This window comes from Brachyistius frenatus, unplaced genomic scaffold, assembly GCF_029030835.1.
Source record: "Brachyistius frenatus isolate BFR_SWC_R1_liver_20210118 unplaced genomic scaffold, ASM2903083v1 Contig_28, whole genome shotgun sequence".
NCBI classification, from domain to species: Eukaryota; Metazoa; Chordata; class Actinopteri; family Embiotocidae; genus Brachyistius; species Brachyistius frenatus.
This window is the reverse complement of record NW_027210627.1, coordinates 934,586-951,156: the sequence shown is the minus strand read 5'-3', so window position 1 is coordinate 951,156 and position 16,571 is coordinate 934,586. Positions and strand designations below refer to the sequence as shown.

At 44.2% G+C, this 16,571-nt stretch overlaps 1 protein-coding gene across 1 annotated transcript; it reads right to left on the bottom strand.

Annotated features, from left to right (window-relative positions):
* Positions 1-4,144: 4,144 nt before the first annotated feature.
* On the bottom strand, positions 4,145-11,089 carry slc40a1 (solute carrier family 40 member 1). The gene is made up of 8 exons (XM_069698772.1): positions 10,620-11,089; positions 10,436-10,503; positions 9,924-10,083; positions 9,448-9,563; positions 6,456-6,582; positions 5,841-6,086; positions 5,124-5,762; positions 4,145-4,643 (listed from the first exon to the last, which is right to left on the bottom strand). The coding sequence occupies exons 1-8, from the start codon at positions 10,651-10,653 to the stop codon at positions 4,327-4,329; spliced, it is 1,707 nt and encodes a 568-aa protein (XP_069554873.1). The 5' UTR covers positions 10,654-11,089; the 3' UTR covers positions 4,145-4,326.
* Positions 11,090-16,571: the final 5,482 nt, after the last annotated feature.

The window sequence follows — 16,571 nt, the reverse complement described above, 5'->3', positions numbered from 1 at the left end:
CAGTTTGTATTCATCCAGCCAGGGCGGGAATATCTCACCAGACACCAGATTTATGAACTCTGTTCACTGTGAAATACAGAGAGATTTATATGGCAGCAATCAGCAATATGTGAACTTGATGAGCTTGAATGTTACGGATGCTCATTTATATGTAAAGGTCCCGTTTGTAGGCCTTTAACTTTTTACCCAAAACCTTTTTTTTTTTACACATGCTCAAAATTGAATAAACCCCTAGAGAATACACAATAAAATGAAAGAAAATGTCACTCTTAATAGGGTGCACGATGCTGCAACAGCACTCAATGAGCAAAAACTGCCTTGTATTCATGAGCTGTCTAAGCGATTAGCCGTGAATTGGTATTTGGCGTTATATAAATCTCTTAAAGTGGCACTAAGTTCAAGGTCAATTAATTGCATACCGATAATGAAATACGTTAAGTACTAAATGAAACGTTAAAGTCAAGAGTCCGTGAACATGCTTCAGGCTGAACCGTTCCTCTCCCGTTGGTGTCGTGCGAACACAGGTCGCTCTTTTGTGTTTCCACCAGTTCTTCTGGTCCGAGTCGTCCGGTCAGCGTAACACCACCCGAAGAGACGGGATTCCAGGGAGGGAAAGTAGCTGCTAACTCTGCTGTGGTATGTGACCTCACACAGCCCAAGACCGAGGCCAAGAAGCCCTGGGAGCGCGGTACACACACACACACACACACACACACACTCTAACACAAGACTTTACAGACAGACGATTGTAAAGGTATACTTTATTTAAGAGACTTCATGCAATACAGGCAGAACCAACGAGCTCATATTCAGTGGAGTGTGATTATTACATGCACATGAATTTGATTTCTTTAGGATTTCACACTTTTGTTTATCAAACTAAAATAACATATATATATAGATATCTATCTCTATAGATATCGATATCTATAGATATACATCTCTATATCTATAGAGATATATAGATCTATATATATAGAGAGATATAGATATATATGTAGAGAGATATTGTCAGCTGTCCGATTGAAGCAGTATATTACAGATGTATTCAAATGAAATGCAGTAATTAAAGTTGTTTTTTTTTCCACAAATGAAACAAAAATCACGTGTTAACACTATGCATATAAAAACTCGTAAAAAAAAAAAAAAAAAAAACCAGCACAACAACAGTATACACAATATAATTGTTTTACATTTTGCGATTGTACAGTGATGTACGTTTGTGTTGACTCACAGATAATGTTACGTACATTACAAATACAGCGTTTATGGCCATGTGTGGTATTCCTGAATAGACAGACCAACCGTTCCAAGAGTTGGTTCTCTTCCCGGACTGAGTTTGAGGTCACATTAAACACGAGTATTAGGCTCCGTTCCCAGCGGCGCACCTGCAGACACCCCGACTGGCTCTGCAAGGTTGGACGGGAACACGCGCCGCCACACAGTGGCCCCCTCTGTTCTCCTAAGTCTGGCTCGGCCAGCTCGGTTTCCAACCCAAACACCGGTCGAAGCCTTGGCCGGCTTCTTCATCGGTGGGGTGCGGCTCGGTTACCGTGACGCAGCCACATGTGTGCGCTAAAACAGCTGTCGAGGCTACTTTCCAATAAGGCGTCGGAAATAACCGAGGGTCGGACGGGGAGAGGAAGGAGGTACGGCTACATCAGGTAGAGCTCTAAAGTTAGATTATATCATTTCTGAATCGTGAAATAAAACATTATTCCTCTTCTTTTTTTTTTTAATTTTTTTAATTTTTTTTTTATAAGCGATAAAATGCACCTTCGGGTTTTCCATGATGAGTAGCTTATGGCGGGTAAAGATAGATATTGCAATTCATACAGTTTCTAGGTTCTAGCATTTATAATCATCCCAGTAAAAGACTGGTGATTTTAAGACTGGTGATTTTAAGACTGGTGATTTTAAAACTGCTTTAGGAGACAATGTTTACTCTGATAAATCGCTTCACAGAAATAAGTAGCGTTCAAAAATCCAATACTAGACTCAACTAGAACTTTGACTTGAGTAAAACGCTGCCCCTGTTGAAGAGCAAAAAAAACCTGCTGTCTGAGTCGAGGCTCAGTGTTCGTTGGGCCGTCTGATATGTTAAAAGTTGCCGACTCAGATCCCTGGTGGACTTTTAGAGGAAATGAGGGTGTCTAAGTTAAACAGGGGGTTGTTCCTCATGAACACGTGTTGCTGAGGGTTGCAATATGTGCCTTTTTTTTTTCTTTCTTTTTTTTTCCCCTCCAAAGTCAGAACAGACTTTCAGAGAGACTGTACATGACTGAAGTAAGACTGTGCACATGGGCAAGGGGGCTTCAGAGGGGGGGGGGGTCAGGGTTTTAGCCTTGTGCAAAAAATATTAAACTAATGCCCGATCACGCATTAGGGTGTAATGACAGAAGTCAATCACTTAAAGTGCCTGAGTAACGACAATCACGATCGAGGGAAAAAAAAAAAAAAATCACTCGAGAGAAGTCAAGACATGAAAATAATAATAAAAATAAAAATAAAAAAAAAAAAAGGCGACAAACCGACACTAGAGATGTAAACTACCAGCAAAACTAAATTTAAGTACAATCTCCGAGTGGGTTCAGAAGTGTTCAGATGTGGTCAGGTTGTGCTACTGTCACCGGATGTAGTAAAAAATATATATATATATATTTGGAATGCTTCAGGCAGATAACTGGTTTCCCTCACTTCCTTTCATGCCGCCTGGGGACTTTTGACTTTGGCAAAGTGAGAGCTGTTGATACGGGTGCATAGGATTTCTCATTTGTTTGCATGAGGCACAAAACACAACACAATACTGACGATGCACTTATTATAAAAAAAAAAAAAAAAACCACCGTCCTGCATTTCCTGAATGATTACAGTTCAATGCGTAACCCTTATAACCACGTATTAAAGAGACTAGATCCCAGTTTGTGTTTGGTTAAATAAAAAGTATCTTCCCCTTCTCTGGAGGAAGACATCCACAACCTGCTCATCATACATGTGTGTGTATATATGTGTATATATATATGAAGGGCAATCGAAAAGTTCAGAGACTGCTCGTGTTGCGCGTGAACGCAGCGCAGCGACGAGAAGCGATCACCGTAGCGAGTAAGTATTTCAAGTCACGTCACTTGATCGACAATCAGCACCTGACCGTCGCGCGTTGTTGTGTCCACTGATACGTGTGCGTCGGCGAATTCACCGTGGAACTTAAACTTGAGCAGAGAGCCGCACAGACATTTTTCCTCCAATTTTTTTTTTTTAGGAACAGAAAGACGTTCCGGGGAGCGTGAGAAGAGTTGGTGGAGAGCTACGATTGTGCCGTCGTGTCATTTTGGAGAAGCAAAGCGCCACCGTCCCACGGTTTTAAGTCAAGGGACGACTTCACGGCGAACGACCCCGCGAACGTCAAATTACAGCCCCCCCCCCCCCCGAATCTCAGACAGGGACGGCCTGAATTGTGCGAATGTCCCCTCGGTGCTTCGTAGATTTTCTGAAGCATTTCAAGAGTCTCCCGTTTCTGACTCCCCGAGTGCGCCGTCTGCTCAAAGTCCGGAGCGAAGTCGCAAAATGAGGACGCACCGACGGTCGCAAAAACGCGGACGGTCACGGCGCTGCGCTCCGTTCACGGGCAACGGGCGCCGTCTCTGAACCCCGCGATCCGCCCTCGATTGCAAGCTGACAACCGGACAGAGAACAGCGAGCAGACGCAGCTGCAGCACCGACGGGCTCACTTAAGAGACGAGCGTCAAAGGAGACGAGGGACGTTCCGTCCGTTACGCTCTCAGACCGACGTCGCCTCTATGATTCAAGCCTCGGGGCGTCCCTGCGAGATTCCTCCCTCATTTTGCCCTTTTATTAGCTGAAGCACCTTGGAATAAAATCTTCACAGCTGTGTCCGGGGCCGTTCGGAGGAGAACCCTTCACAGCACCGCGTCCCCCCCCTCCCACCCGGTTTCTCCAGCGCGACCCGGGAAGGAGTCGCCGGCCTGAGAAGTGGCGGATCTTCGCTCGACACGCGTGCGTGTTCAGGATCCGCGGGTGAAAGGCCGAAGCTCTGTCACAAGGAGCCCTGCTGCGTCTTAACGCCTCACTGCGGATTAGTTGTCTACGACTGCGAGCTTTCTACTCCCCCCCCCCCCCCCCCCCTACTGCTCCTGATTAATGCTTTATTAACGGCTGCGCGTAGCATGTAAAGTTACCGCACTCGGCTTTATGTTAGCGTCAGCACTCTGCGAGCTACGAGCAGCGAACGCCAGATGGGTAAATAGTGTGCGGGGATAGGTTAAGCCTCGAGAAGTACGTGCCCAGGACAGAGTCTCTTTAATGAGGTTAGACGGTGGTGGGAAGTGAGGGGCAGTCGTCCGACTCCACCTTCTGCTCCGGCGAGCAGCAGAGGAAGAGGCGGCTGCCCAGGCTCTTGAAGGCAAACCGAAAGTACATGACGTGACCCATGGCCACGAACGAGACGGAGACGACGACCAGCAGGCCGAAGGCCTCCGGGTTCGGAGCCAGAATCACCATGATGAAGTGCAGGAGGTCTAAGAGGTAGTTCATGGAGTTCTGGACGCCGTTGATCACGCCTCGCTCCGACTCGATCACGTTCTCCTGGATGAGCTGCGTCACCGTCAGGTCGAAGGACCACAGGCCTGCGGCACAGGGATCAACAGTCAGTTCTGGCGCTATTTTTTTTTTTTTTTTTTACAGCCACGTTAAAGCAGCTCTATAGTAGCCGCCGCGGGAATAATCGGGCAGAGTTATTGGCATCAAAGGTCGCGAATATTGCTCTGACATCTGTCATATCTGCAGAGGTCCCCTGTGACATTCCGGTGAACTGTGGAAAAAAGTCGAACCTGTGAAATCTACTCGAGTCGCACTCAGGAAGTCGTAATTTTTTTTTATTATTATTTTATAATCCTCTCGGAGGAAGTAAACATGCTAATTAGGCACGGACGATAATTCCGGCCCACTGTAATTTCCTCTAGAAAAAAAAACGACCGAACCTCAACTCAGACTTTCAGTCAACGATCATTTGGAGCCCTTTGGGACGTCTGCTTTGTGCCGAAGCAAAGCATTTCGATAATTGCTTCTACGGCCGGATCAGGAAGGGAAACGCATGCTTAACTCACCGACTCTAGCAGCAATGACGCCAGCAAACAGCAGGCTGACAGACATGTAGGACTGCAGAGGGGGCAGCTCCTCCGCCGGTGGAGTCATCGTGGCGTTCCCGCTGGCGAGAATGCTGGTGAGGCTGTGGTCGACCTCCGGCAGGATCTTCTCTCCCATCAGGTGGCTGTAAAGGTCCTGGAAGGGCGAGACGCTGAGGTCGAAGGGGCTCCCGGGGGCGAAGACGGAGACGACGCACAGCACGAGGCAGGACAGCTGGGCCACGCCCGAGATGAAGCCCGTGCGGATGAGGCCGCATTTCCTGCGAACCCAAGTGAAGGCGACCGTGCCGCAGATGCCCGAGATGGCCGACGCCCCCATCAGCAGGCTGAGCACCGAGCCGTTGAGGCCCTGCGTGTAGGCGTAGCCCGTGGTGATGCAGTCGAAGCCCAGCACCGTCATGTAGAGGAAGGCCAGGGACATGCCGGCGAAGAAGATGCTCTGGTTGTAGTAGGCCACCCAGCCGCCCTTGAAGGTGCGCACGGTTTGGGCCACCTGGTCGCAACAGCCCCGCTGCTCGGGGGAGTCGAGCTTACCCACCGCCGAGGTCTCGTTCATCAGCGGCTGACACGACTCCTCGGGACTCTGACCGTTCTCCGACTCTGCGAAGGGACAGAAAAGTGCAGACTGTTCAGTCCAGACAAAAGAATACAAGACGTGACTCGTATTCTTGCAGCTACCTTTCGGGGCGTTGAGTTGTTTGAGCTCCTGCTGCTGCTCCTTTTGTCCGGCTTTCACGGCCAACGCCGGCGTCTTCTGGTAGACCTTCCAGAGCAGCGCGTACTCAAGGCACATGGAGCACAGGTTCCAGCCGGAGATGAAGCCGCAGCCAATGAAATGGGAGCCAAAGGCCATTATCTGGCCTACTAACATGGGAGCCAGGATGTTGGTCAGCTGGTCGATAATCCGCACCGTGGCGTTCATGTCTGTTTGATGCCAGAGAGGAAGGAGAGGGTGCAGGTGAGTGTTCAGTTTCCTCGCAGCAGATTTAGTACTCACAGTTGTCGTGGGGATTGTAATGAAATAGTGGCCCGTTACGGTCTTTACGACGGCACCAGCACGGCAGATTGACGAGGGTCAACAAGTGCTGCGAGTGTTTTCCATCACGTGAGTAAATCTTTTAAATAGCTTATTACAATCAGGGGGAAACTGCAGTGACATAAAAAAAAAATATAAAAAAAAAAAATGAGACTGAGTCAGCATCCGGGGCTCAAAGTCTCCCCCGCTGGCTTCGATAACGGGTCACGTGAGGCCTACGTTCAATGATAAGCCGGCAGTGGGCAGAGAACACCGACCTGCCAACTTGCTGCTGTCCTGACCCGCCACAACCACCACCCAGTCCCTCTGGATGGTGATGGATGTAGCGGTGCTGGCCAGGTTAGCGATGTTAGCGATGGAGATGACCAGAATGTAGCAGGTCGTCTGAAAGACAAAATGAGGGTGTTTTTTACATTGGCATGTCTTTTTTTGTTGTTGTTGTTTTTGTATTGCTTTTGTGTCATAAAAAGACAAAGATGGTAATGTTTTATGTCTCATTTTTGTCAACAAATCTCATGAATAGACCAAAAAAAAAACACAACAAAAAGTGTCCTACAAACAAGTGTGGCCCAAAAATGTGATCCACCATACCGCTGTGTGCCACGTTGGGCATAAACTCTTACAAATACATCAATGAGCCAAACTATTGCACTGAGTGACATGTTCTTCCATTAGCATGAACACGCACTGTAGTTTACTTTCACTCAGTCACACATATATTAGTCCTCTGCTAAAAATAGTCACCCTCCCCTCACCCCCCCCCCCAAAAAAAAAAAAAAAAAACCAATTTCCTGCTGTTTGAGTCATGTTTATTCAAAACTACAATACCTGGCTTTTAGAGGAAATTATGAAGTGTCTCTCTTTTTTTTATTTATTTGATGAAACTATAGATTTGTCGGCCATTTTTTAAGATCCCATATTGTAAAAATTCCAATTTCCATTTATTTTATTTTATTTTTAACATAAAGCAAGTTCGGGTGCAATATGAATACTACAAAGGTGTCTAAATGCTCAGTCCGCAGAGAAATTCCCGCAGCCCAAGTCTGTGACGTCACAACCTCACGCTAATGTCATATATCCACCCTCAGCACGACACACGCACCGAACTTTTTGTGCAGGTGTCACTCAGAAACGAATCAGCCGCTCAGAAGAGAGAGTCGCTGATATTCGAGCACCTTTAAAGACCAACATGAAAACGGGTCGTTCCTGTTGGAGCTCGGGAGAGACGTTTAAGATGGAAAACTACACCGAGTTGAAATCCACAAAAGCATCTTCTTATTGGCGATCAAGACTGCAAGTCAAAAACTGGGAAAGTGTCAAATGTGTGACCGTTAAAACGTAAAACCTTTACTGAGTGCAAAAGGTCGTAAAATATCGGAAGACAAACTGCACATTGTTTGTTTTTATCTTCTCTCAGCATTTTTCAAAAGTAAGGAAAATATAAAGTAAAACTGGCCTCATCATTTAAATGTAGATAAATAGAAAGGGAAACACAAATATCAACTCATTTATATCCACCACTAATTGGGGAAATGGTGTGGGGTGGCAAATCACGATTATTTACACTATGGATGAGTTGTTTGGCCTTTAAAAGAAAAAATGAATATCATCCAATGTTTCCCGAAGCTGAAGCCGCAGTCAAAAATGTCTTGGTTTGTTCTGACTGACACCCCACAACCGAAAGATATTCAATTAATTATCTTGGAGGATTATAGCAAGCAGAAAATATTCACATATAAGAAGCCGGAATCAGAATTTAAATTAAAAAAAAAATTACTCAAAACAAAAGAATTGACTGTTGAAATAGATGGTAATGTTTTTTCTAATCAATAATTTGGAGCTCTAAAATGGGAAGGATGAGTTTGTGACTCGGTATCATCAAAAGACAACTTTGAAATGAGACTTTGTGCCCAAATAGTTGTCGGTTAGAAAGTACAGATAAGAGATAATATTGACAAAAAAAAAAAGAAGCCTTTATCTCACGTAAATACAAATAAATCGATAACTTCTGGTGGAAAAACATATTTATCCTTCTGTAAAAAAAAAAAAAAAATAGCTGCTTAAAAGAAAGAGCAGTGCGACCGCTAATACAATACTCAACATGTGACCTCAGCTTTTTATCAGAAATAAAGACATATCGACAGCCTTTTAAAAGACAAACACGCATCACATTTTAAAAATATCGAACTTCTTGTGAAACACACTTGCTGGCGGCTTCATCTATCGATCACGTTGCACATTGAGCTGCAATGTGCAATGAGCTGCACAATAGCAACAGAAATAATAGCTTCCACAGGCTCGACCACATTTCTCACCCTCCCACCCCTCTCTCTCTCTCTCTCTCACCCTCTCCCACCCTCTCTCTCTCTCTCTCTCTCTCTCTCTCTCACCCTCTCCCACCCTCTCTCTCCCACCCTCTCTCTCTCTCCCTCTCTCATGTGACAGACCTTGAAGAACCTGCTGACAACACAGCCTTAAAAACGAGACACTAAATCTCCTGTTTCAACGGCCTCTCTCTCCCCACCTACACAAAACCTCCCGACACCGGCCGACCCTCTAAACTCTCTCACGCGGTCGAAAGCGCCCCCCTTTTCTCTCTGCACAGCCGAAGGCGTCCCACGAATGCGAAGAGGCAAAGTTGGAGGCATTCCCCCAACACACAGGCTTTTGTGCTTCAAGCAGACACCCCGGCTAGTCTCCCATGACAGATGGACCCCTGTCTGGGCTCGGCTTGTTGCAGAATCAGGTCCAAATCTGGACAGCGCTGGAGCTCCGGTTAAGTTACATAGCTCAACAAGTGTAAACAAGCCCCTTGGAAAACACAAACGCTGTCCCACTGAAGCCTGCTGAGGACATGCATGTGCACCGTCGTGCTTTGTTTCCTTGTGACAAGGAAATCAAATTGTTTGTGCAACACAGCAAGCTTTGTTTCCCCAGTGATTCCATAATAATTGTTACATTCTATTTAATTCATTCATTTCTATGAAAACTAACATTATTGAACTTTTAACCTACTCTGCCAGTTTAAGTAAGTGAAACAGCCTTGTGGGAGTGAACTGCACTAGTTTCACTGGGCCGTTCAAGTGGTTTTAAATCGTGCTGACGTGGGAGTCCGTATCAAATTAAGTAAGCAAGTTTGAATCCTGGGTTATATTTGGAAGGAAAAAAAAAAAAGGGATGAAAATGCTTAAAGTGAAAATCCCCCCACCAAAGCACGTTGAAACAGCGAGCGAGAGGGGGGGATCTTACCAGAACCCATCCATTGTATCGCTCCGCAAGCTGTTCTTTGAATTGGAAAACAACCATCAGGAGGATCCCGCACACGATGACGCAACTGTTCTGGACGAGCAGCGAAGTCTGGGCCACTGTGGAAACACCAGGACCGGGCATTAGGCACACAAACTTGATCAAAGACAACAGATTTCTGGTTCATTTATTAGAGCGCTTCCACAAGATGGCTGGACACGTTCCCCCGCTCACTGATTTCATCTGACAGTGTCTTTGCTGAATTCCTCTAGATGAATATCCCACAAGAGCTGCATTTAAAAGACAAAGTGAGGCAGGAAAACAGCGTGAGATTCCCCGGAGAGCGCCTCATGAATATTTAAAAAAAACAACAACAAAAAAATCTCCAAAGTTTTGGTCCTCCATTCATTAAAAACTTGTGTTCACAGCCAATCCCTCAATCACAACTCTACTAGGCTTTTGACTTTGTGCTGCCTTACCTTTGAGTCTGGGGTTTCTATCCACCCAGTCCCCTATGATGGCCCCCAGCAGGAGCACTGAGCCGGCCACCACCAGCCCGTACACGGCACTGAGCAGCAGGCTGTTCCCGTACAGTTCTACCAGGAAAACGGCCACCGCAAAGTTCCACATTCGGTCCCCCTGGATTAAAAAAAACAAACAACACGATTACTTGCATGCCGAGCTGATTTCGAGACAGGTTTGGGCTTTAGGGGCTGCAGGGGTTGAAAAGCTGACAGTTAAGTGTAAAGAGCAGTATTGCGCGGTGACAGGGAAAACGTGTGATTTTTGAATTGTAACGAGAGCCATAGTAACGCAGCAATGCTGTTTTAGATCCTGTTTTGACACTGGACAGCCACATGGTTCATGTGCCTGTTATCATGATGAACACGTACAGATGTACTGTATTGATGGCATGTCATTTAAAAACAACAACAACAACAACAAAAAAAGACAACAAGGTGGTGTTTGTAAAGCGCTTAACTCCACTTACCCACGTCGACAGCGCGTGGCCCATGTAAATAAGAAATTTAGCCGATGTGAAGAAGTCTCGGATGGATTCTGGAAAGAAAACATGTAACTGTCAGGATCATTTCGCGATGATACAGCTGGTGGTCGATGTCCAGCGTGCCCCCTCCACACGGAGCCTCTTCGCATGCAATGACAAAATAACCTACCCCAGCACGTCTTCGTCGGTCCAGAGTTATCCATCTTAAAGCTGTCCAAATAGCAAAAGATAAGCCAGCTGAATGCTGTTGTTGTTGTTGTTGTTTTTTTTTATATCGCTTGAGGCCAGCTCCTCTGTTATAATGCAAAAGGAGGTCGACTGACTGACTGCTACCGACGACACAACAAAACAAAAGAAGACGCGTCGTTTCTCCCCTTTTCCTCCTCTCCAAACTTAGCTATCACTGTAGCTGAAGTTGGAAAGAAATAACTGTCTAGCCTGAAGGCCGGTTAGTGGCGGTCAAGAAAAAAAGCCCGGAGATGCTTTCCGCGGAGCTCCGCTGGACGGTTTGGCTCGGCTCGGCTCGGCTCGGCTCTGCTCTGTGTTTACGTCCCGCCTCTGATATACTCCGCGCTTGTGACGTAACCTTGTCATCGGTCCTCCACCGCACGCGCTCGTCAGGTATAAAAAAAGAAAAAGAAAAAAGAGGCCGGACCGTTTCTGCACAAAAGGCTGTCATCGTCACAATATCACAGATAAAGCCTTTAGTCCTTTTCACACTCGGGTCGGGGTGAGCTTTTGTTTGAAATGTCTCTCTCATCAACCTGTTTACCTCCTAGCAGCGCGCGCGTGTCAGTGCGCGTGAGTGTATTTTTATTTTTGTTTTGTTTTTTGCAGAGATGACGAGCGCGAGTCCACGCGGTCAAAACCTGATCAAAAATGCCTTCTTCAAAGGTGACGCTTCATCACAGCACATTTAATGGGTCTTCGGCCTGCTCAAATCTTCTCAAGGCGAAAAGTCCAGTTCTTCTCAGGGAATCCAAAATATGAAAACAAACAAACAAACAAACAAAAAAAGATGAATTATTTTGTTATTTGTTTATGAATTTAACACACACAAACACAAAAACAATGAAAGTCAAAAAGTAGGAAATGTAAAGACAAGGCCGCTGACCGAATTTTTTTTGGATTTAAATATGCAGTTTATAAGGTTGAAATTGCATCTTGTAATACCACTTGGTACATTAGGGGGCGGTAGTTGCTGTGTTAAAATGGCATCGTGTTTACTGCGTTCGCCAGAAGAGACCATATGAACGTTCACGACGCCGGAACTCGAAACCTTCGTGTGACTCGAGTTCCCGAGTTGTGACGTGTCGGCCGACGTGTCACAGAAATGGTGGAGGCTACAGGAGTTTAGTTTTTGTCGGATGCTGAGCTAATATAGTAATTTCAGTCACGTGTTTTCTTTTTCTAACTTAAATAATGCATCTGAGGAAAATGTTGACGTTTCATCGCCCTCTGTCATTATGGCTTCGTATTTCCTGCATTATGTTACCTGTTGGATAGTTTACTAAATTGTTAGCCTCTATGGCCTCTAAAGCTCATCCGTGATTTTACGACAAGCATACTCGAGCGCCACTTCCCATTTTGTCACCATGAGCTGACAGATTTAATTTAAACGGAGAGCATTTAAAAACGCAGCAAGAGTTTCAGCAGTTGGGTCAAACTTTTCATATTCTTGCCGCTATAGTTAGAAGTTAGCATTATGATGCTACGGCAAATTATTTTCTCCAAGCGAGGAAATAAAATGTCCGCAGTTCTCTGCATCACGCTGTTAATACAAATTTACCACTTCCTGTATTCATTTCAAATTAAAAGCCTTGTAGCATTTCAGTTGGCAGTAATCCTTTATTTCTTCACAATAAACTGTGAAACAATTACAGGAACATATTGTGACTAAAATTGGATAGAAACACTAAATGGTTAATCCCCCCAAAAAACTGTCCAAAATAGCAGAATTATGTTATTGACTTGATTCAATTAAAGTGGTGTAAACATACATTATTGAATATTAAAAGTAAACTCGCTACATTAGAAACGGGGATTGCGCAACCTTAGAAATGAAGCCACAACTTTACCTCGTGCTTGTGTGCGCCTGACCTCCCACACCGTTGTATCACACTTCACAGGTGTGCTTCAATACTTCAATTTACTCCAGACATAATTTGAAAACTGATATTTATTCACATCTCTTCTGTGGATAATTCTTAATTTTCGATGCTTTAAGCAGAACATTTTACAGATTGCGCCTTTAATCTGTTGTTTGTGTGACCAGTAAATTGTAACTCATCCTTTGCATGTATTTGGATATGCATGCATGCATATATATTTGTTTAAGATGAAGTTTTGAATGTTTGATATTATGAATGTTATGACAGCTGCATTAATGTGTCAGTAGCATTGTAGTGGGTCAAATTAACTAACTGTTTTATTTTTAGAATACTATTACTGCTGCATAAGCGTGTACTAACTGTACTTTAAATGCTGTGAGTTTAATCTGGTTTGTACATATGAAATGTTTCATGTATAACATTTTTGTGGTATAATTGTACTTAATTACAGTACTTCAGTAACTTTACTTTAGGTGTTGTCAGTACAATGATATTTTGCTTTTCAGGCAGTGTGTGAGGTTATCGGATCAGAAACTGTGTCGCTAATTAAACTGCGGTCACTATCAGTAGAGGTTCAGTTGATTTATTCAGAGCAATAAAAATTCCACCATAAATGAAGAAATGTTTTTACCAAGTACATTAATATAATTTCAGCTTATTATTTTTCAATGCACGCTGTACTTTATGCCATTATTTGAAATCAATCTGAGAAATACAGAAGTGCATCTTTTGATGCACGCTGTACTTTATGCCATTATTTGAAATCAATCTGAGAAATACAGAAGTGCATCTTTTGATGCACGCTGTACTTTATGCCATTATTTGAAATTAATCTGAGAAATACAGAAGTGGTAAAAAAAAAAAGAGGAAGTTATGACATTAAAGAGCAAAGAAATCGCAAAATTGCTGAACTTCCCACAGGCATGTGGTGCCTCACAAAGCAAGTGAAAATTTCAAACATTTTGGGACCTGCCGTCGTTGCCTTGACCTGGTTAAGCTGCTTACCGAGAAGCCTGCTGCAGTCCAGCTCTGCAATAAACAGAGAGAAATTGTATACATAGCATTTGTCCACTTATGTTAACAGAGCAGAATCAGAGCAGCTATAATTACAGGCTGCACAGGTGAGAGCTCCTTCGTCCGTTGATTTTATTAACTGCGCAATGTATCTGGATGCACATGGGACTATAGAGGGCTTTTATCAGCTGAGTGGGACCTCAAATGTCCTGTTCTATAGTCGGTAAATTCAAATACTTCTGCAGCACAACAAATCTATGGCTTTCAATTCCAGTATTGCTTTCAATGTCCAAACCACTTTGAAAGTGTTTAACAATGACAAGTAAAAATAGTTTTCCTTTAAAAAAAAATTAAATAATAATAATTATAATTATTGCAGGGGATAAAGGGATAAATAAATATAGATAGATAGATAGATAGATAGATAGATAGATAGATAGATAGATAGATAGATAGATAGATAGATAGATAGATAGATAGATAGATAGATAGATAGATAGATAGATAGATAGATAGATAGATAGATAGATAGATAGATAGATAGATAGATAGATAGATAGATAGATACTTTACTAATCCCTCAAAGGGATTTTTTTTTTCTGCTACAGCAGCATATACAGGTACAGGGAAAAGCAATAAAAATGACAGAATAAAAAATAGAGGTAGTACAAAATATTAAATATAAAAAAAATGCACATTATTTATTATTTACAAATAAAAATAGAATAATAGTAAATTAAACTAAACTAACTAGCAGTTTCTTTTTTTTGGCTCAGAGCAGCATGTCAGCCTGGTCTGTGCTGTCTCATTGCATGAGAGAGCAAAACTGATAGTACCAAGTAAGATAAGCACGTATTTTGGGCCAAGTGATGACAATAGGCACTTCTATCCCTTTGTGATCTATTCAAGGATCACAGAGAGCTCTCAGCCACATGAAAACCCTTCACACGCTGAGCTGCTGCAAACAGATGACCAGCCGCACTATTAGTGGGCCGGTGTGTCAGCCTGGCTCAGGTAGTTTATCATCAGCGGTCAGACGGCTGCTGTGTCATTTTGCGGCCACGTGGCCTGCAGGTATGTCTTCCCCCCGACAGGATCGCTTTTCAGCCCGGCTGTTGAACAACAAGCTGTGTTTACGTTGGCTAAATTAATAGTTCCGGGATAAAAATATGAGAATGACTTGCCTCATGTTGCCTGATGTTGTCTAACATTCACAAGCCGCTGCTACAGAAGAGATAGAGGTGGGGGATGTGAAATCGCACCTGAATAGTGTCGGCGGAATCAGATTATTCATCTATTGTTAATGCAAGGCTTCTCTTTTTTTTGTGCTGAGCTCGTAGCCTCTGTTGCAATAGAGCTGAAAGCTATTAAAGAACAGCTCATTTCAATACAACTGGGTTTTTAATAGAAGCTGGGCTGTTGAAATCTCCCAAAATCTCATGACAATGGACTGAGTAAGATGACCAACCATCCGAGTGATGACAGAACATCAGAAACAATAATTATAATGACCTTTATTTGTAACATAACATCATTGTTTCTGTGGATATCTACCGCTGCCTGAGACTAAGACTTTCATGTGTGCCTGACATCTCCACCCACGAACAATAAATATCAAAGGTCCCAGTCTAGCTGTGACGACTTGACCACCTTCCCCCAAATAACAGGCCTTGTTTCCAGGGAAAAGAAAACAGCAAACATCTGACAGCTGTTTCGGATCGATATGAACTCAGTGGAAAGCCAACAAAGTGACACCTCAGACAGGTGTGTTTGTCTGTCACACGGCACGCTCGAAAGGTGCTTGACCGACTGCTGGAACAAAACCAACACTTGTGCTATCAAGGGTAATTGCTCTGTTACCGGTTGTTGACTGTTGCCAGGCCGGTGAATCTGAAATAATAGTTAAGAGCAAAAGCTGGGTGCTTTGACTGGACTGTTGCTGATACAGATTGTTGAGGGATTCAAGATTTATTGTTTGTTGTCTCTCTATTTCGGGTTTGGACTGAATTCTTACACCAAGTGAAGTAATTTGGGTGTCCTGGGTACTTGATCAGGAGTTAGTGTAGGATGGGAGACCGACCGGCAGACCGGTGCAATGTCAGCTGTAAATCCGGCATTGTGCCGGACCGTTTTGGTGAAGAGGGAGTTAAGCTGGAAGGCCAAGCTTTTGATTTATCAGCCGGTCAAAGCTCCGACCCTCACCGATGGTCCCGAGCTCTGGGTAGTGACCGAAAGAATGAGATCACGGATTTAAAGGGCTAAAATAAGTTTCCTCTGCAAGGTGGCCGGGTTCAGCCTTACAGACAGAGTAAAGACGCTGCTAAAAGGAGCCAGTTCAAGTGGTTAAGCCATCCGGCCTAGAAATACCTTAGGCCCCAGAAGCAGCTGGAGAATGTTGCTGGGAAGAGGGAGGTCGTAGCAGACTTGCTCGACCTGCTGCCACTGTAACCCGACCCCGGATAAGCAGAAAAGATGGATGGATGGATGTTTCTGTATGGTGTTGTTTTCTCGCTGCGCTCTCCCCTCACCTTAACCGATTGAGGCCCATTTAAGAGTCTGGTTCTATCGGAGGGAGTTATTTTTCCTTCCAGCGAAGTCTCGTATGAGAATTGTTGAATTTTTGGGTTCCTCTCTATTCCGTTGTATTTTCTGTTGTAAGGACTTTACTACGTTAAATGCCCCGAGATGACCTACAGCGCTACATAGATAAACCTTTAATTGAACCGTGAATTATTGTGTGAAATGCTTCTCCTATCCCTCAACAGCTGTGGGGATGGTGGTGCCGGCCGACCCACCGCTCGGAGCGCTTTTAATTGTTCTTCCTCGTCTCCAAAAGCGATTGCTTCAGTTTTATCCCAATTTAATTCAGGCACATTGAGTCTTTGATTTGTTCAATGCACTTACCGACAGCTGGGACGGTAATGTACGTTTCGACCACCGACCGCCAGGAGGCAGTCATGTCAAAACTGGACAAAAGAAAACTCCGTACCCGGAAA

Bases quoted from the DNA above. Each gene is read 5' to 3' on its own strand.
- slc40a1 (XM_069698772.1), bottom strand. From the start codon at position 10,653: ATGGATAACTCTGGACCGACGAAGACGTGCTGGG. The intron at 9,564-9,923 runs GTAAGGCAGCAC...GTGTTTCCACAG, and splicing joins TAGAAACCCCAGACTCAAAG to TGGCCCAGACTTCGCTGCTC. The intron at 6,087-6,455 runs GTCGGTGTTCTC...GGCATCAAACAG, and splicing joins GGACAGCAGCAAGTTGGCAG to ACATGAACGCCACGGTGCGG.